At 36.7% G+C, this 21,098-nt stretch overlaps 1 protein-coding gene across 6 annotated transcripts; it reads left to right on the top strand.

The window, feature by feature from the left end:
* The first annotated feature begins 12,564 nt into the window (after positions 1–12,564).
* On the top strand, positions 12,565–19,252 carry LOC116198737 (isoeugenol synthase 1-like). Of its 6 annotated transcripts, none has more exons than XM_031528964.1 (8): positions 12,565–12,658; positions 12,791–12,914; positions 13,012–13,081; positions 15,402–15,596; positions 15,700–15,834; positions 15,996–16,224; positions 16,326–16,529; positions 18,895–19,252. In XM_031528964.1, the coding sequence occupies exons 2-8, from the start codon at positions 12,859–12,861 to the stop codon at positions 19,173–19,175; spliced, it is 1,170 nt and encodes a 389-aa protein (XP_031384824.1). In that variant the 5' UTR covers positions 12,565–12,658; positions 12,791–12,858; the 3' UTR covers positions 19,176–19,252. The 6 variants fall into 6 exon arrangements, with proteins under 6 accessions (XP_031384824.1, XP_031384823.1, XP_031384822.1 ...); XM_031528963.1 differs by having other exon boundaries at positions 12,586–12,662; XM_031528962.1 differs by having other exon boundaries at positions 12,587–12,662; positions 12,850–12,914.
* The last annotated feature ends 1,846 nt before the right edge of the window (positions 19,253–21,098 follow it).

Genomic DNA, 21,098 nt, shown 5'->3' with positions numbered 1-21,098 from the left:
CACCAATCGGGTAAACGGGACGTTCATTTGACTAATTAATTCACTCGACCTTAATAATTTTGCATGAATTGGTAATTAATCGGAAATACGCATCGATAAATTGCAAATACGTGTTGACGCCTTCTTTTCAAAATTCGCAAATTTCATACTAAAATCTGAGACTCGTGATCCGATGTGACATGGACGTCTGGGAAGAACTTGCATGTTTTGACTCGAGGCCTCCTAATTTTAGGTAACTCAAGTCGGGGTGTGGAAGTTCTTTTTAGATCACTTCCGGATAGATTGACCGTTTCTTTGACTTTTTGGGGTTCTCGTATAACCCTAGAAGAATCAGGGAATCAGTCAGCGCCGGTCACAGGCCGAGGTGGCCCGCATTGCGTAGTCTTTCTCTTTTCAAAAATAAATTTTCTATACAAAGGCAAAAAGGCGTATTTACAATTTATTGTTATCTATGCATGATCTTGGGTAGTTAGATCGGGAATAACGGTTTAAGATACCAACATTTGACTTATTCGCATACTCGGCCTAATAGAAAACAGAATGGGGATAGCGGGCTAGGCACTAGGCTGTAGGATTCTCGTGTCAAAAATCCACATTCTATAATAACCTATCATAATCAAAGTGTCACGATACATAACATTTTAAAATCAACCCACACATTCGAGACTTGATCACGGACACACACAGTCTGTCAGGTCCGGTAAATGATGCTGAATGCTACATGCCATTTCCGTCTTGCTTTTTACTTGTTTTAGGGTAGGATTTGTATGCCAAGATTCCTTGGTTAATAATCAATTAATCCACGTAAATTTGGTGATAATAAAACCCCATTGATTGTTTATTTGAACCTGCTTGTTACATCTTTTGCACTTGATTGTATTGCGGATCGAGCCCGATCCTTTAGGACTCGATTCACATTGGGTCCAACGCCCATGACCGACGATCATGGGGCCCAATGCCCTTATACACCGAGAGCATACTTTAATTTCAATTTCAGTCTTCTCAAACTACACGGCGAGCACGAGTGGAATAATTACCGAAATGCGAACCGACCGGGATCCAATTGTTATAATTTGTATTTTATTTATTTGAGAGAACAATGTGAGGATTTATGTTGTATGTTTTATTAATGTAAGAATCCCGGTCGGAGAGCAGACGGTCGGAGTGTTTCTTCGAATTTACGGTGTCAAAACGCGTAAGATGAGCGGAACTTAATTAAGCGGTAATTAAATAAAAATGGCAAGCCTAGACAAGCTAGAGTACCGATAGGGCATGCGAGATATAGGCTCGCATGTAACAGAACCTCCGAATTCGGAACCTCGGGTTTCGCAGACCATATGCCTTAGCAATTAGGTGTACCCCGTACCCCTAGACCCGGGTAACTTGCCGGCCCTCGACCTTCGGGTCGTAAAATGGCAAGTGGCGACTCCTTCTCACGTGCGTCCGTCGCGCGTCCCCGGGAAGGTGGATACTCCCAAGCCGCGTTGCATTTAGGCACGCGCATGCGTGCCCCGACGAGATGAAATTCGGGTGCGCACAGTCTACTTGATAAAATATATGTTTTTTATTATATAATTTTTTCTTTATATCTATATCCATTTGTACATCATATATGTTAAACATTCAATATAAAAATATACCGTGCAATGCACATGTGTCAATTAGTTAAAACTTTATTCTCATGGCATCTATCTCAATCCCTATTATCAAAACCGAACTGGACCGGCCCGTTCAACCGGTCGAATTGGGAACCGACACCCTATCCGATTCGGTTCTATTAAAGACCCAAATGCATGTTTGAACCCATGAACCAATTGAACCGAACCATTTTATACTAAAATCGACCGGTTTTCAACTGAATTCAAAAGTTCCATTACTTCTAGACTCACGCATTAACCAATTAGCTAACCAACCATTTTTGCTATTTTATTTCCACATTTTAATGCTTTTATGACAATGAACAATTTTTGTACTTGTTTAAAAGTAATTCTTATACGTTTTTCAACTATCTAATAGGATAATATCATTAATAATCATTTTTCCCTAATAATATAAGATTTATTTAATTTTTAATTTAAGAATCGGTCCGACCCATCGAATCCCCGGTTGAACCCATGAACCCATGCCTCGATCTGTTCTGATAACACTGGTCTCAATTATCCATTTTTTTCGTTCAACCATCACCAATTCACGTTACTCTCAGTATTTTCAATAGAGTAAAATGCAATTTGCCTGCCCACCTTCAAGCCTAATGGAAAAGTGCCCCCAACCTCTGAAAATTTGCAATGTATAACCTGACCTTTTTTAAATAAGTAACGTGCACCCTTGCTCACTTTTCCAATCACTTTCCAGCTAAAAATCAATTTTTTTTATTAATTTATTAATTTTCGATTTTAGAAAATAATTTTAAAATTAAAAAAAATTCAGAAATTAAAAGAAAAAAGAAAGAATCCAGACGTCGAAACAAAGACAGAGAGAGCGGAGAAAGAGAATGGCAGGTTGTCGAAGGTTTCTCAGGCTACCAACGACGAGCTGCCATTAACCCCTTCCGTCCTCAAATCTCTCTCTTCATCCTCCTCGAAATCGAAACCATGCAGGCATTCGAGATCAAAGTGCCCCTGTCCTTCGAATGGTCTACATCCATCGTCTCCATCGTCCCACTCGAGACTCTTCAACACCCTCTTCCCCACTGCCTGTAAGTGGAGATGCTGAGCTCCTTCAGAGGTCCATTGAATATAAGTGCTCTCACTCTCTCACTCTATATTCTTTGCTCTCGTACGAACATGTATGGAGGAAAAAGAATTGATTTTTATCCAAATTACATGCACATTGCAGCATGGGAGAAATTCACTGAGAACGTATTTGGTGAATGGGATTGATCTGGGGTTGATTTCACGGGTGAAGGGAAGGCCATCTAACTTCCATAGTCGATGGTTCATGAATGGGAGGTTAAGATGTAGTGCCCGATCATCTCAGAACATGGGGAACAAAACAAGTCCTTTAGAACATCATCCATCGACTTTTTCGTTTTGGTTTCGGTTTGGAGGAGAATACAAGAGAGAGATTTCGAGAGAGAAGGGGGTGGCGCGGTGGCTGCTTGCAGGCCACTACCGCACCAAGCGAGGTTGCCGGTGGCTTGAGAGGCCTCCGGCCACCTGCCACCTGCCACTGGCCCCTTCTCTTCCTCCAATTTCTGTCTCTAGATTTGACGTGTTTTGGTTCTTTTTTTTTTTAAACTTTTATTTTCATTTTTTTAAAATTACCTCTAAAATCTGAAATTAGCAAATTGATTTCTAGCGAGAAAAGTAATTGGAAAAGCAGGCGATGGTGCATGTTACCTACCTTTAAGTAGGTCGGGTGGTATATTGCAAAATTTTAAAGGTCGGGAACACTTTGCTACTTAATTCAAAAGTTGAGAGGTAAATTGCATTTTACTCTTTTCAATATACTTTTAAAAGTTTTCATGTGTATCCCTCTTAGATCAAATACCTTACAATAATCTCCAACAATACAATAAAAAATGAATGTTTGGTTTTCTGAGGAGGACATCTGCCGTCACTTTTTTTTTTAAAATTCAAATGCTTATGTGTTCTACTTTTTATAAGAAATTATTGTCGAACAAAAAGAGGAAAAACATCTTTGTTTCGCATAAATTTACAGTGAGATTGGTATGATGATGATTTTCTTTTCATGTAAAATCTAAATACCAATAGGATTTTAATCCACCTCATCTTTCATCTAGTAATCTTTTAAATTTTTTGTCCACAATTTTTTGAATTGATTATTTAAAAGAGAATTAAATAATTATATAAATATTCAGAGATATCCTTCTATATAATTTTTCCTTTTTTTTTGGCAGATTTTTATTTTTTCGGTAGATTGTATAGTTTTTCCTTTTACAATTCTCATGCTATACTAAGAACTCCATTGGTTGCTTTTCTTTTTTTATCAAAACTTTTCATTCTAATAAAATTTTTATCATTATTAAAGGAGGGTTACATATGTAAATAGGCAAAACTTAGTTGTTATAAGATGTAAACGAGGTAGGGAAGTAATTTCTTCACTTTTAGATTCTAAATATTCAATATATGTTTTGATAGATAATTATTTAATAACATCAGTTTTCTTATTTTGATTTATTTTTTGATTTATTTTTTTATTGGATTACACCATTTGGTATAAGAAATTATCTCGTTTTGTAGTAGAATCTATGGAGTTCATCGAATCTTCCACTACTTGAATTGGAGCAGGACGTGCGAAGTTCCGAACAAATAGTGAAGAAATACAAGAAATTGTCCTATTTCAGGAATCAATAGATTGTTGCTTATAGAAGAACTCGAACGGTATAAAATTAATACATATTTATAGTCAACATAATAGATATTTAAGTTCAATAAAAGGAAATATAATATTTAAAATTCTATAATAATATATACATAATTGGAGTAGAAATATATGCATTTACTATTATATATTTTTATTGTAAATCTTTTCCAGTTATATGTGATTTAAAATCATTAAAAGATATATCAAGTACAAAAATTTTCTATAATTAAATCCAAATAAGAAATTAGATACATTTAAATTAATATATTATTTACATAGGTTAACTGACGAAGTTCTTATAAGTAATACAAAAGGAATATATTTTATTACATATGCGAAAGGAATCGACACACACACACATATATATATATATAAGGATCAGAATGTTTAAATAACAAAATCAATATATAATGGAACTCCATTTTATAATTTTAATGATGTGACGGCGTACGAATTCTTATATAATATATATATATATATATATATATTATTTACATAAGTTAACTGACGAAGTTCTTATAAGTAATACAAAAGGAATATATTTTATTACATATGCAAAAGGAATCGATATATACACATATATATATAAGGATCAGAAGGTTTAAATAACAAAATCAATATATAATGGAACTCCATTTTATAATTTTAATGATGTGACGGCGTGCGAATTCCACTCATGACTTTGTTTTTTTATAAAATGTAGACATAGATTAGGAAATAACTAAAAAATGTGTTACATTAAACATAAAATGTATTATCATGGAAGAAATAACTAAAATTAGGAAAATTTTAGTGCACCGAAAGATTTATCCCTTAATCCCTTAATGGGTCAACCAAGCTTGAAATGGTTTCAGATACCACAATGCACACTGAAAAGAAAATAGGAAAGTTGTAAATCTTAAATTTCCCTTTTCGCAACGAGGCACAAGCGTTGTCCAAGTTAACTAGTTATAATAATATCCGGTAATCTCAATTCTATCTGTCATGTTGTTCTTTCGTTCTTCTTCATGGTTCTAACCGATTTTCAAGCACTTCACTCGATTGTAATTACTCTAATAAAAGGTGGCCTGATAATTTTCTGCCCAACTGCTAAGCAAACGATATGTTATGTTTGATGGTTGGGAAAAAAGGTGGGATGGAAATGGGAAAATCATTTTGGGTGTTTGGATACTCTAGTATTAGGATAGAGTTTGGTATTAGGGTGGATTAAATTATTAAAAGATTATAAAGACAGATTGATATAATATTTTAAGAAAAAAGGAAAAGTGCCCCCATCTCATCTCAAATTTACAAAAGTTGCCATTCACACGGGGGAGAGGACCAACAATGGCCCAACGAACTACTCCAGCAAGGTAGCTGGAGTGCCCAAAGGTGGTCGATGACCTCGGATGGGCGGTGGTGGCCGGTGTTGGACCTCAATGTCAAGAAAGGAAAGGGCGATGGACCTCTGCGTCAAGGAAGGGGTTAATTAAGTTATCACTAGAGCAACAGCAAGCAGACCCACAAGAATTGCCACCGTCATCGGCGAGGGTACGACATGAGCCATGAAGATGACTTCTTACTGGTCACGGATCGGGTCCTCTTTTGTGCTTGTTCATTTTTCATTTTTTAAAGGAAAAAACCTTCTTTTCCCCTAAAGCTCGAAGCTCATTTTTTATCCAAAAAAAGCTCGGAGCACATTTGCTCCCCAAACTAATTTTCAAGAAAATTTTTTCCTTCTTAACTATGGTGAGGGACAAATATGCCAACCGCTGTTAAGAGCTCTGTGGATTTAGGGGGTCATATACATCGTCGAAAAATACCATCAATCTGCATTAGGGGTGTGCCGGTCCGAGTACCCTATTTTTTTCACGATATCTGGACCCTACTCTGTAAGAGACATCTTTCAAGATTTTGGAATCAGACTCTACCCCGTTGAGTCCTGGAACCGGAATCTACTCGGAACCTATATTATACTATAAGTTCCGGATACGATGTTAGAACCTTTCAATATTTTTGTCTCGCTAAATAAAATTGAAAATGTCTAATTCATAATCAGTAATCAAGCAAAACAAAATGTTGACATAGATTGAGATTTTTTTTAAATTACTGACTATATTTTTTAAATATAAAATATCTTAATATAACTATATATATATATAATGAGGGAAATTATTGTATGGATTCGGATATCGGTTTCGGTTCCGGTTCTGGATGCCCTATATGCAAGATCAAAACCGGTTTTCATCAATTCCGTATTTTAATACTCGAACCCTACCATATTTTCAATAAAAGTTATCCGGACTCTACTTTAATGGGTAGGTTCCGACCAGTTCAGGTATACGTAGTATCCGTGTACACCTCTAGTCTGCACAATGTCCTCAATGGCCTCCATGTTTGCCGACGACCTCGTTGGGTTGGGTGGCAGTCAACACAAGCTCGTACCCTCCACAGGTCGCCAATACCACCCGCCCGGTGAAATTGCTAGCAACCAATAAGGTCTTCAGTGACCAATAGGGCCACCATCAACCTTCTATGTTCCTTCCTTTTTTATTTTTTTTTGGGTGGTGATGCAACCGGCGGGGTGGATGGTTGTCAAGGAGGGTTCGATCCTCAACTATCCTTTTTTTCTTTTTAAAATTTCGATTTTTTTTTTTAAATTTATCAGGTCACGTGATCTTTCTGTCCATATAAACGAAAGTTATAATGATGGGGCACATATTCCCATCACCATAATTGAGGGGCAAATATTTACAAATATTATAGTTTATGGTGGTAAATACGCTCCGAGCTCGGAATTTAGGGGACAAAAATGTACTTTTATTTCCATTTATTTATTTATCTTTTGGGCTGAACCTCTGGAAACAATGGTTCATGGACCACGGGCCAACACCACCCAGAGGGCCACAGTGGTCTTGGATCTGATCCAAACCCATCATCAATGAAATTAATCCTTGGCGATTGTCTCGATTCCTGCAGGTGTAGTCACTGGCGACCCCAATTGGGGTGGTGGCCGGAATTGAGGTCCCACCCGCTGGAATCGAGACCCCGCTCGATTTCGATCACCGTCCTCCAATTGGGGTCGTGACACCCTCTGAGATCACCGGTGACCCCAATTGGGGGAAGTGGATGACTGGGATCGAGGCCCGACTAACTTACTAACAACTGAATTCTTAATCCCCGAGGAGAGTTATCATTGATGACAAGTTAATTATGATTTTTTTTTGGAGCCGTTAATTGAGAACTTCATATATTATGCCCCTGAATTGCTGATCCCTAGAGTCTTTACTACTGATTCTATAGAAGGAAAGAAGGAAAATTATTGCTTGCCAACCTGATCTACTGCTTACTAGTGGATCGGCCCGCGCCTTGCGCAGATTAGTGTAGAAAATTTTATTAGTGAATAGTATTTGTTAATTTTTAATTTTCTCAACTTTATCCCTTTTTAATTGATAAACTCTTCTTAAAAGAGAGCTGGTTGCATACTGTTTGTATTTTTTTAATCAAAATTTCCTTTGGAATTTCTGACATTTATAAAGATTGGAAAAAATTCAAAAGCTCTTTTCTACTAGATTGTGTAAACCTTTCGACTTCTGTCATAAAATGTATTTTATTATATTTAATGAATTGTAACCTGTCATAACCATATTAAGTCAAATGTTCTTCATTAAATCGTTGGAATATGAAAAGTCACTCAATGTAAGAACTCATTTATCTTACATCGCACAATATGTAGAATCATTCCAACTTTTATATTTTATATAGATATAGATTGGAAACACCGAACCCTTCCCTTCATCGCTTTACATACCGAATTTCTTATTCAATTCCATTGCACCAAACCTGATCGAAAGCTATTTTGGCTTCGATTCGGCGAATCAGAGTTGTCCAAGACATCCTTGAAGTGGTCCTCTTCCTCCATGGTGATTCCGTTCGAGTTTGGTGACCTAGATTGGAGTGGACGGATCGAGAGGAGGCTATCCTTGGTGGTAACACATTCGTGTGGATAGGTTAGAGACCAGAGAATTGGACCGTTCCATCCATCGATTGAAAAAATCTAATTCCGCAAGTATAAATGTAGCAACTTTTCTTGTGGATTCATTATAGATTGTTATCTAGTCGTTAGATGGTGATTTTTCATGTCAAGATTTGATCTCGAAGTTTTTATTAAAACGAGTCTGCGATAAAAATTTGATTTCTATCTATTTTAAAGTTTCCGCTGTGCACATGCTCGGTTTTCTAGCAATTGAGATGATTGATTTTTGGATACTCCCTTCTAGACGCGTCATCTTCCCAAATTGCCAGGAAATCCATACTTTCGAGTCATTCGCTCCTCTTCTCCATAATCGATTTGCTTGGATCGCGCCACCATTTCCTTTGCCAACTTTGAAACCGATTCGGTAAAACCCATATGAATAACAAAACGCAGAAAAAACATCCATTGTTCTATTGGTTTCTCCAATTTTCACCACAATAAAATATATAAAATGATTGAAGAACGTAAAAAAAATAAAAAATATCAGAAACATTTTCCATTCAATATCCAACTAAAAGACCACTTTTCAAATAATTTCAAGCATCAGATTTACAATCAAATAAAATCTCGAAGTCCCCGCCTCTTAAATTACGATAAGAATGGTTTAACGAAAAACACATCATATATATCTTAAAGTTCTCTACATCTCGAACACCATGCTGCACGGAGATTTTATCTATCCTCAAATTGTTGTGGAAATTTGGAGATATAGAGAAAGATAACTAAATAGAGAAAGTAAATTTCATACAAAAAAATATTAATATTCTAGTATTTCAAGTACAACAAATTTAACTTGTATAACACATCAAAACAAGAGATATAATTTAACGAAAAACACGAAGAATTGAAAACAATTAGTGAGCAAGGCGTTTCCAGGAAACTCTCTCGAAGATAGATAATTCCCCGCAATATTACAGCGCGGCTTTGACGGAATTATCCAACCCTGGAATACAATGCCCATGAAGAGTAGTCGTGGCTGTAAACATGATACTCCCTCACTAGAACCCAATCCGAAAAATATAAAGTATATTGTATGAATAATATAAACACTCAACTAAATTTTGGGCTCACAATACTCAAAAAACTCGTACACTGTGTATGCATTATATATAGCATAGAAAAGCTTTAAATTTTGTTAAGACAAAATAATAACCCTTCAAGCAGTAAAAGAAAATCAACTGAACTAATTGCCTTGAACGGGCACATACATTGGGTGTTAAATCAAAGGAATATTAAATTCCATTAAGTCAATTGACCATGCAAGAAGTAATTATACAAGAAGTGATTTCAAAGGCAAAAAGTCTTTGACGGCTTCAATCTAATATTAAGTGTTATTGAATCAAATTTTATTTCAAAGGCAAAAGGTCTTTGTCGGCTTCAATCAGATATCGAATGTTATTGGATCTAATTTTAATTTTGTTAATGTTTATATTACGTAGCATTGATTTGAAGGTGAGTTTTGATCTGCGTTTTTCGGGCTTTCTTTCCCTTTCTAATTTTAGGGGAAATTCCAACAAAAAACACATAGTTTGCGTCAAATTTTATTTATAACGAAAAATGAAAGGTTTCACCAAATAAAACGCAATTTTGAAATTTACACAAAATACTGTTAGCTTTTCGCACTATTTTTTTGGATTTTGCAGTAATTTTGTAGTTGAAATATTGGAGGAATTGTTCTACATTATTCTACTAATATAACAACTAAATGTTAGGATTGTGTTAAATTTCAATTTTATTTTTTCCTTTTGGCATTAGACGGGAAACAAAAAAAAGCATTTCCTTACGATGAAGCAATATTGAAGTTGAAGGGAAATACACCTTAGGATGAAACAGATAACAAGAATATCACATGAAAGTTTCGGTGGTCCCTAAAGCCAGGAAATTATAATAGTGTTATGACCACCTTTGAATAAGAGTTATAGACGTCTCTAATAGTATCTAAAGGACAAAAAAAAAAAAATCACGTGCAACACATGTGCATTTCTACTAGTATATTAAAAATATGTACATATACACTTAAAAATTTATTAAAAATATAAAAATATGTATATATATATGTCTTACAATTATAAACCATTTAAATCCAAAAAAGTAAAAAAAAGGCAAAAATTGATAGTTTGACATGTGTCCACCTCAAACAAGAGATCTTTGTTAGTTTAGTAAATTATACTCTACTTCATTTAACTCCGCCTTAGTTGTACCTCAATTCAACAACACAATCATTAATTTTTTTAATCTTTTTCTTCAATTTAATAATAAATTAATAAATTATCTCACATACTTTTTCTTAATTATTATTACAATTAATTTTTTAATACTAAAATTTCCCAACTATTCATTATTTTTATCTTAATTCAATAACACAATCATTACTTTTTTATCTTATTTTTCAATTTAATAATAAATTCCCTCACATGCTTTATTTCTTTTTTTGGATAAATGGTAGAGACTTTCATTAATCAAAAGGATTTACATCAAGAGACCATTTACCCTGTACATCATCAACAACATCAAAGAACTCCCAATCTACACCTCAAAAGAAAATTGATTAACTATTAGCACTATCAAGAGGGTAAAAGATGTGATGGACTATGACAGAATTTACAATTTTGTGAGAGAATTGGGGGAGCACATATAACTTTGCTTTTACGTCTGCAAAGATCTTTCGAACTATAGCCGCTGTAGATGAGGCTTGTCCTTGATAGATTCTAGCGTTCCTCTCTCACCATATGCTGTAAATGTAGTGTGTCCAAAGTAATTTTAGGCAAATCACATCAAGCTTCTTGCCTCGAAGAGAGGATATCCAACGAAATTCCGTACTCCAGCATACTTGTGTTCGGTGTAAGCCGATTCGAGCCAACAAACTTCTCCAAATTCCTTGGGTGACTGAACAATCAAAAAAGAGGTGGTCGCGAGTCTCCCACTGCATATGACGTAAATCCTTTTGTCACATGCTTTATTTCTTAACCATAATTACAAACAATTTTTTAATAGATTATAATTAATATTGATAATATTAATATTAAATAATAATAATAATAATAATAATAATAATAATAATAATATTCGTGAGAAAAATTATAAAATTATAAAAATTATACAATTCCATGAGAAAAATTATGAGGGCGGGTGGAGGGAAGAAAACTCCAACCAAATAGATGGTGGACAATCATTTGCCTCTTAAATCAGATTCCCATCCATTATTTACTTCGACTTCAACTATAGGCCATTGATACTGATTGGATACTTGTTCCAATTTATTTTGGAGGCAGCATCATTACTAACACCAATTACCCTAGATTTTTTCTAAAATTCCAACTAAAAGTTAAAATTTCTTAATTTTATACTCAGAGGTTCCTGCCCAAAAGGTAGATGAAATTTTTTATCTCAGGAAATAATAGTCTAATGGAAGGAATTTGTCTTCCAATATTCAGTTTTAGAATTTCCAAGGTCGACATGTAACGAATTGTCCATTATTAGATATTCAATCAAACTAATGGACGCCGTGCTCATTGCAAAATATTCAATCTTCCCAAATATTCAAGTTACAAGTTATGATGGAGTGTTGTAGGAGAATAACTCCTATTAGCCACTTCTTGGAAATTATCATAGGCTTTCAGAATCATAAAAATGAAAGGTTATAATAAAAAAATTATCATATTTGATGAAACATCATTCATTCTCTCATCATTTTCACATTTTGTGTCAGTGTTATAAATCATATGCCTAGAAAATTAAGAAGGATTAGGTAGAAACGAGGAAGGGACGAAATGCAGTTGGGACATGGAGGCAAAATTAGAGTCGTGCAATCAATCTTGCAACACCGCGCCCGTATTGTGGTCCATCGTGTGTCACTTCAAAGCCATGTACCACCCAAAATGTTGTGCATGTGTGGCAAAACAATCCACATCTCGGTTCCGTAAAGCGAGATTGCGTGTGTGTATATATATATATAGTCCTGGAGGAGTACTTCGTGCACAGAATTTACCTTAAAGACTATATAAATTTTTGCAGTGTCGACATAAAATACCAAAATAACATATGGAATCTTCATTTTCGTTGTTTTATTGATCAATCCAATCAAATGAAGCGTTTATAGTACAGTACCAAAGAGAGGATAAATATGAAGCTTTCTTGCACGATTGAAGGTCAGCCACTAACATATTGAACGGACATAATTTTTTTCCTTTTTTTTTTAATATTGCATAAATTTATAAATAGAAATTAGAATCATGCACTCTCTCAGTGGACTCAAAATTGGGAAGTCACTTGTAAATAAGTTTACGAATGTTCGAGCGACGATTAATCTCAATCAATGTGTGTGAGTATATCTCGTGATCAATTTCATCATGAAAATATCATTCTACTTTGCTGTGGATCTATCTTCTTTGTTTATCCCTAATGACCGTGAACTCTTAAGCTGAAATCCTAGTTTTAATCACTTCTCAGGCCAGTTCTGGCATGCGATCTGTATTAAACCTGACTCACATGAGAATTAGTTCTGGCAGGCGATCTCAATGCAAGGAACAACCTATCTTTCTATGCATGTGAATCAGCCAACCTATTGTGATCGGTATGTATCATTATTTCCTAACGTCAAATGCATATGTGTTCCCAGATTAATTTGTAATGCTTTTAAAGTTTTAATGAGTTGATTATACAACTGATAGACGAGTCAGGCGACCAACACAATGTTCGTGGTTTCTCCTTATGGAGAGGACATCTCCTTCACATAATCTGGTAACTTCAGACCTCTGACCTCCCGTACCGTTATGGAGGCAATTGTCAAGGTTTAGTCATGAGTTTAAAAATGGTATAAATAGAAGAGAGTTAATAAGGGGTTACGAAAAATTCTGTTAGCTAGGAAGAATTGAGTTCAAAAGTTCTCAATTCTAAATTATGTCCGGTGCTACTGCACCAAACTCCATTTGAATAATATATCTTACATACGAATATTCTATGATCCCGAGTTCTTTGTGATAGAGTTCTCCTTCTTGTTTCACTCGACTCATCGTGGACTAAGTTTAATGGAAATAGGATAGGCTAGGATAGTACAGAATAGGATTGGATTACATCGATTAATCTTGACATGAGGCATATCCAACAGTCCTTTAATGTCAGTCAGAACGGTAAATAGTGTCAGTCGAGGAATTGGTAGGTATAGACCAGAGAGATTAAAGAGGCCAAATATTGAATTGGTTGCAAAACCAAAATTTCTGTTGGTTTTAGGTCAAGATAGATACCATTGCACCAAATCATCATTATGATATATAAAAGTCAAAAAGCTCGACATGGATGCTCTATCCACACATGATTTTGGAATCTTTAGTTCCACGATAAGTATCCTTATAGTTTCATTCAACAGATATTGTCACTTCAAAAAAAAAATTGGATCAAATTCAGCTACTGATTTCTAATTAATCCATATTATTGGTATATATTAATTAGGGATATATAAAAGTCAAAAAGCTCGACATGGATGCTCTATCCACACATGATTTTGGAATCTTTAGTTCCACGATAAGTGTCCTTATAGTTTCATTCAACAGATATTGCCACTTTAAAAAAAAAATTGGATCAAATTCAACAACTGATTTCTAATTAATCCATATTATTGGTATATATTAATTAGGGATTTTTACCCCAAATGGCTTATAGTTTACCCATTTTGTCAAATCTATCATATGTTTTTTTTGTCAGATATATATCATGGTTTACTTTTTACATCAAATCTATCCCGGCATTATCTTTTCCGTTGACATCTAACGACCATACTGACGTGGCACGTGAAGCGATAGTGGGCCACACTTGCCACGTGAGAGCCACGTCAGTACAACCGTTAGATGTTGACGGAAAAGATAACGCCGGGATAGATTTGATGCAAAAAATAAACCATGAGATATATCTGACAAAAAAAACATATGATAGATTTGACAAAATGGGTAAACCATGAGCTATTTAGGGTAAAAACCCCTATTAATTAATTATTATGATTCTTTCTTATATAATGAAAAACTTAACTCGAGTTATGAAAATGTACTTTGAGATAAGAAATTTTTTCGGATTATTTATATATTTACAAAATTAATTTAAGTACGACCATGCATATTTTAAGTAGATATATTTTTTTAAAGTTAAATTTGTCATTTTTAGTTATAAAGTACAATAATATATTTTATTTGAACTTTTAATCTTATTAACATTTTATAATTTTTGAAAAATATATTCAATCTTGTATTTCACCAAATTTTCCGTGTAACGTGCGGTTATCACCTAGTTACTTTTAATTTGAATAGTAAATATCTTATATACGGATATTCTATGAACCCGAGTTCTTTGAGATGGAGTGTTACTTCTTCCCATTTCACCTTCAACCTTTCTTTCGTTCTTTCTTTAGATTCTCCTTTGCCACTCCTGTTTGGGCTATACTTGACTCGTCACGGACTAAATTGAATGGAAATAGGATTACAATAGATAATTCATGACACCAGGCATAGTCAACACTTTTTTTTCCCCCCTTCCGATTAGAAAGGAGGTTCATGAGTTTGATACAAGAAAATAGAAATCTAAATAAAGGAATACACATTATCTTACGGATGTGAAATCTCTTAATTCAAGAGCAGGAGTGCGAACCATTGCTCCTGGTTTTCTCTAACAGTTCAATTTGATGTCGATCAGGATAGTAACTACTGTTAGTCGAGGAATTGTTCTTCTGCTCTCCTATGCACACTGCGGGAGAAAAAAGGACTACTTATTCAATTAGTTTCTCGCAACCTCTTAATAAGATGCGAACACGATGTCATATATAGTATGATCCAATCCCAAAAGAAAGTTGAATTTTCCTTGGAATTAAGGGGCCAACGAGCCCAAATTGTAACCCTCAAGTGACGGCATCGACTACTAGGAAAAAGGATAACTCATGGAAAAATCAAACACAAGAATAGCTATATATATACATGTAATAATGGAAACCTGCTGCAGAATATATGACCAATTTGTAAGAGAGACAGAGAAGTTATCACTTCGTTTTTTTTTTGGGGGGGATCTTTTTCTCATTAAGATGGCAACCGTGACAAGCGACAAGATACTGATATTCGGAGCGAGTGGATATCTCGGGAAATTCATGGTCAATGCCTGCGTTTCCATGGGCCATCCCACTTATGCGTATGTTCGCCCCTTAAGCAACGCTGGCAGCGACCCTTCCAAGCGGCTTCTTCTCGAGCAGTTCGAGTCCTTGAATGTCACCGTGATTCAAGTAATCAAATGGAAAATCCAGTTTAAAAGTCGTGACTCGTGAGCCAGTTTGATGGGTTTGTTATGATAAATCTCATTGCTCCTTGTGTGTTTCACTTGAATAGGGTGGACTGGATGAGCATGAGAAGCTTGTCTCAGTAATCCGGCAGGTTGATGTCGTGATCTCCACGCTTCCCGTTCCTCAGCACCTTGAGCAGATGAAAATCATCAGAGCCATGCACGAGGCCGGCAACATAAAGGTAACTCAGGCTGTGTCTGAATCGTTATAGACTCACTGTGGCGCCACCTCCATCTACACTAGTCATTTGTTGATCACCTTCGGCGATCATCTGATTCATTGCTGAAACATGCGTGATGAGTAGTACTTCTGCTTTGTGTGCATACATATAATATATACTAGAGGTTCGTCCCGTCCGAGTTTGGGAACGAGGTTGACAGGGTGAGCGGGCTACCACCATTCGAAGCTTTGCTTGAGAACAAGCGGAAGATAAGAAGGGCGACCGAAGCTGCAGGGATTCCATACACTTACGTCTCTGCAAACTCATTCTCCGCGTATTTCATCGACTACTTTCTGCATCCTCGTGAAATGCGTGATGAAGTAACCGTCTATGGAAGTGGCGAAGCAAAAGGTGGTATAATTTCTCACCTCATGATAAATAATATATGGGATGAACTCGTGCATGTCTACTGAGTCTGAGACTATCTATAAGTCCTCCAAACTCGACCACAGCTGTCTTGAACTTTGAAGAAGACATTGCCGCATACACTGTGAAGGCAGCAACGGATCCGAGAGCAGCCAATCGCGTGATCATCTACCGACCTATTGGAAACATTGCATCACAGTTAGACCTGATCACCTGGTGGGAGGAAAGGACTGAACGTACGCTGAAGCGGATCCACATCCCAGAAGAGGAAATAGTGAAGCTTACAGAAAGTGAGTAAATTCTGTCCTTCTAAATTTTTTTTAGGAAGAAAAATAATCTTTAAAAAACGTGAATTTTCTTGGTGCGGCATTAATTAGTCGTATTCAATTGTTAACTATTAGAAATTTTATTTTATTATACTAGATTTATAAGTTTCTCTTATAACAAAAAAAGAGGGTATAATGCAGTGGTACACACCCTCACTTGTTGACCTATATATCGCAGATTTAATATCTAGTGGGACTACCCGTCCTCCTTTATTAGTTATTTAGGATTTGTTTTAGGGGCACGAGTAGTCCCTCTCCCACGAGTATTGAATTTAAAATCTCTTGATTATCAGGCGAGGGTCTAGTACAATGAAATATAAATTATGATAGCTAAAAATAGGCACTGGTAGTCGCACCACGAATATTGAACATTAAACTTCTTGATTATCAGATGAGAACGTACAATACTGTATTATACCCTTTTTCTTAGAAAAACACACATGGTTACTTTGCCTGTTTATTCAAACTTATACACGCATTTTTACTTTGGGCAAATTACACCGCATAGCACGATCTTTTGAAAATTTTCACCAAATAACACACGTTGTGACATTTTCACCAAATCGCATTATATTTTGAAATTTTTCATGGCACAATACCGCATTAGTTTTCCGTCAAACACTTGATGGAAAATTGACCTGACTAACGATTTTGGCTTACCCATTCACAAATAGAAGGTCCTAGCTTAAGTTTTTTTTATCAAATAATTGTTGAAAAACTGAAAGAAAATTAAATCCTTAATGGAGGAGGGGGTGCCTGCGGCCACGACCCCCCAATTGTGGTCACCGGAAAGCTCAGTGGCTACCGGTGGCCTTGATTGAGGGTTGGTGGCCGCAATCAAGAACTCCACTATTGGAATTGATAAAATCTCAAATTTGAGGGTATTCGGCTTCAATGGTGGGGTTTTCTATTACGGCGACCACCCCCTAAATTGGGGTTGCTGGTAGCAATAAACGCACAGTCAATTGTGCCCCCTCTTTCTCAAATCACGGTCACTGGTGGCAACAACGCTCATTGGTGATCACGATGGGGAGGGAGAAGGGTGACCATAATCGAGTCCCCCATGGTCGGCCTTTGTTTCCTTTTCCTTACCTATTCTCTCTCTCTCTCTCTCTTTCTCTTTTTAAATATCTAGCACTAGTGGCGTCTGGCTAGGCCCCCACTGCCCTTGTGGGATATCGATGACCACTTATGTAGCCAGCGACCTTGATTGGGGAGTTAGCGGCTATTTGGGCTCCTTTAAGGGCTTTTTTTTTACCTCAGTTTTTGTTTCTTTTTAATTTTTTGATTAAAAAGTTGAGCTGGAGCCCACACAATATATCTCGTTGTGCACAATGGGCCAAAAACATTAGCCATGTCAGCTTTCCATCAAGTATTTGATGGAAAATTATCGTCATCTTATGTCGTAAAAAAATTTCAACATATCATGCGATCTGGTGAAAATGTCATAATATGTGTTATTCGGTAAAAAATTTCAAAATATTGGTGCAATTTAGCATTTTATTTTTACATAAAAAATTGTATGATTCATTTAATTTCTATATTTTGTACTATTTGAAATTACATCCAACTTTTTCAGTTAAAAAATGACGCGCCGCTCCTGTTTGGGATGAGTTTCCACAATTCTTAATATATTTGTTGTTCGAGAATTAAAAAAAATCTGAAATAAAAAAAATAGTAAAGCAAAAAGAAAATAAAAAACACATATCATTGTATTAGGGTCAACTTGGTTCGAACTGAATTAATCCAGACTTATTAAAATTGAACTTTTAAATATGAGAATGCATACTAAATGACTCATATTAGATAGGAGAGGGTGGTGATGGCTTGCCGCCATTGCCACCTCAAATGAGGCTGGCGAAATTTTCGAAACCAGCAACCGTCACCGCTAGGCACTGGCAATCTCATCGGATGCCGCTGCGGCTGACAGCATGCTACCACCACCCTTTTCTCTTCCCCGTCTGATCTGCACTCTTCAATTTCTTTATTTCCCTTTTTTTTAAAAAAATTTCTTAATCTTGAAAACCAATTAGATTAAGACATGGAAAGTCATATCACATAGGAGTGCTACGTCATTTGTTAATAGAAAGATGGATGAAATATTAAGGATGGATAAATCTGAAAAAATATGAAATTATGTTATAAAAAATAAAGGTGTGGAATGTGGATATATATAGATTTGAAGATATAGACAAACCGTAAATATGTTTAAGTTTATTTTCCTTTTTTATTTTTATCTTAAATTTTTCATTTCATGAAGCAAATAATTTTAAAAAAAATTTCCTTGGTTTATATTAATTTTGTTGATTGTGCTTCTTTTTTTGTTCAGCTTTACCATTTCCAGAAAACATACCAGTCGCGATCCTCCATAATATATTCATCAAAGGGGACCAGATGAGCTTTGAGCTCACAGAGGATGATCTTGAGGCTTCCCGATTATACCCTGATCACAAGTACACTTCGGTCACCGACCTGCTCAATCAATGCCTGTTCGATCTATTACAGACTGTACAATTGTATATTAGGACACCATTGTATATTAGGAACCCGTATATTCGGTATTTGACATTTTCGGTAGTCTTGGATATTAGGCTCATGTCAGGATATTAGTTACCTCTTTTGTAACATTACACAGCCTATATACTGTGTCAATTGATTCAATGAAAGTTAAGTTGAATTCTTCAATAATTCTCATGGTATCAGAGCAATTGTGATCCTGGAACGATTGATTTTTCCAGCAACAAAATGTCCGATGTCAGTGACGATGAGAAGAGTCCAAGGCTGGGCTCTAGATCATCAACGAACAGGAAAGAAGGGGACGGCTCAGTAAGGAGCATGGAGGTCCCGCCGGTTTATCGACTTGCGTCTTCTGACAGCACAGGAGCCCAGGTGATTGGTTGTACCCTCAACGGTGACAACTACCTAACATGGTCACGGGCTATGCTAATTGCGCTTCGAGCCAGGAACAAGCTAGCTTTCATCGACGGATCTCTGGAGAGACCAGACGATGAAGATCCTCTCAGAGAAAGGTGGGAGAGGTGTAATTCCACGGTTTTGGTGTGGATATTTAACACAATGGAGGGGAGTCTCCAGGCCACCGTAGCTTACGCGGTGGATGCTAGAAGCCTATGGGACGATCTCAAGGAGAGATTTTCCGAAGGGAATCAGTCTAGGGTTTTTCAAATCAAGACTGATATTTGTCTTCTCAAACAGGATGGATTGAATGTTCGGGAATACTACGGCAAATTGAAATTGCTGTGGGACGAGTTGGAATTCTATTTGGCACACCCAGGCTGTAGCTGTGGAGCAAACGCAACGATTGCGGCACAAAGGGAAGCGGAAAAGAGCTACCAGTTCCTTATGGGACTTACCTCGGAATTCAACACAATCCGATCGACGATTCTCAGCATCGAACCACTGCCAAACCTGAACAAGATATATATGATGGTGGCGAACGAAGAGAGGTAGAGGGTGGTCGCTAGGTCGAGAGAAATCGCCCCGGCATCTGCCGTCTTCCTTGCCAGAGGAGAAACAGAACGCGGACGACCTGAGATTGAAAAATTGCAGAGCTTCGGGGAAGGGGAAGTGATCTGCAGTCACTGTGGGAAACCGGGCCACACAAAGGGCACATACTGGGCCATAATCGGATACCCAGCTTGGCATTTCAAGTCCAAGACAAGTGCAGGAAAGGGGCCCATGACGGGACAGACCAAGCAGAAAGCTGGGCTGCGAGGAAAGGCCCAAACTCAGCGAGGCCCAGACCGAGCGAACGCAGCCCAGACAGTGCAGGGAGCGAGTTCGAGGGCCGAACGCCTGGAGGCCCTACCCGACGAACATTTCCAGCGACTGTTATCCATGCTTTCCCAGGATGTTATCGACCCGAACCGACTTGTCGGTAATAAATTTAATTTAATAACCTTGCAGAATGAATGGATTTTGGACACAGGAGCATCACGACACATGACAGGATGTCTTGAATATTTTTCGACATCTATTCCAATCAAAAGCAGAGCACCGGTATATATTCCAAACGGGGGCATGGTGAAAGCCATCCGGACGGGAAATGTGATAATTGCAGGACTGATGGAGATTACCAACGTGCTTTATGTGCCCAGTTTCAATTGCAATTTAATTTCGATTGCACAATTGTCAAAGGAGATGGATTGTTACGTGATGTTTTGCTCTGATTTATGTGTTATCTAGGACCGCACCTCGAGGAGGACGCTTGGAGTGGGTGAACTACGAGGGGGGGGTCTATTATCTGAAGTGAGTGACCACTGCACCACAGAAATGTCAAGCGGTTGTGGAAGAGTCTGCAGATATCTGGCATCAGAGGCTTGGTCATCCATCTCGCATGATAAAGTTGAAGGGTATTGATTTGAATTTTTCTGAAATAAGTAATAAGGAGTGTAATGTGTGCCTTAGAGCGAAACAGACACGCTCACAATTTCACTTGAGTATGAATAAAGCTGAATACCCGTTTCAGTTGATACACTGCGATTTGTGGGGACCATATAGAGTCAAAGCAAGTTG

This window comes from Punica granatum, chromosome 3 (genome assembly GCF_007655135.1).
Source record: "Punica granatum isolate Tunisia-2019 chromosome 3, ASM765513v2, whole genome shotgun sequence".
Classification (NCBI taxonomy): Eukaryota; Viridiplantae; Streptophyta; class Magnoliopsida; order Myrtales; family Lythraceae; genus Punica; species Punica granatum.
Note: the sequence above shows the minus strand (reverse complement) of the source record. Positions and strands in the feature narration are given on the sequence as shown.

Coding starts and splice junctions, on each gene's coding strand:
- LOC116198737 (XM_031528960.1), top strand. CDS start 12,629: ATGTTCGAGCGACGATTAATCTCAATCAAT. Junction 12,659..12,849: donor GACGATTAATCTCAATCAAT/GTGTGTGAGTAT, acceptor TAGTTCTGGCAG/GCGATCTCAATGCAAGGAAC. Junction 12,915..13,011: donor CAGCCAACCTATTGTGATCG/GTATGTATCATT, acceptor TACAACTGATAG/ACGAGTCAGGCGACCAACAC.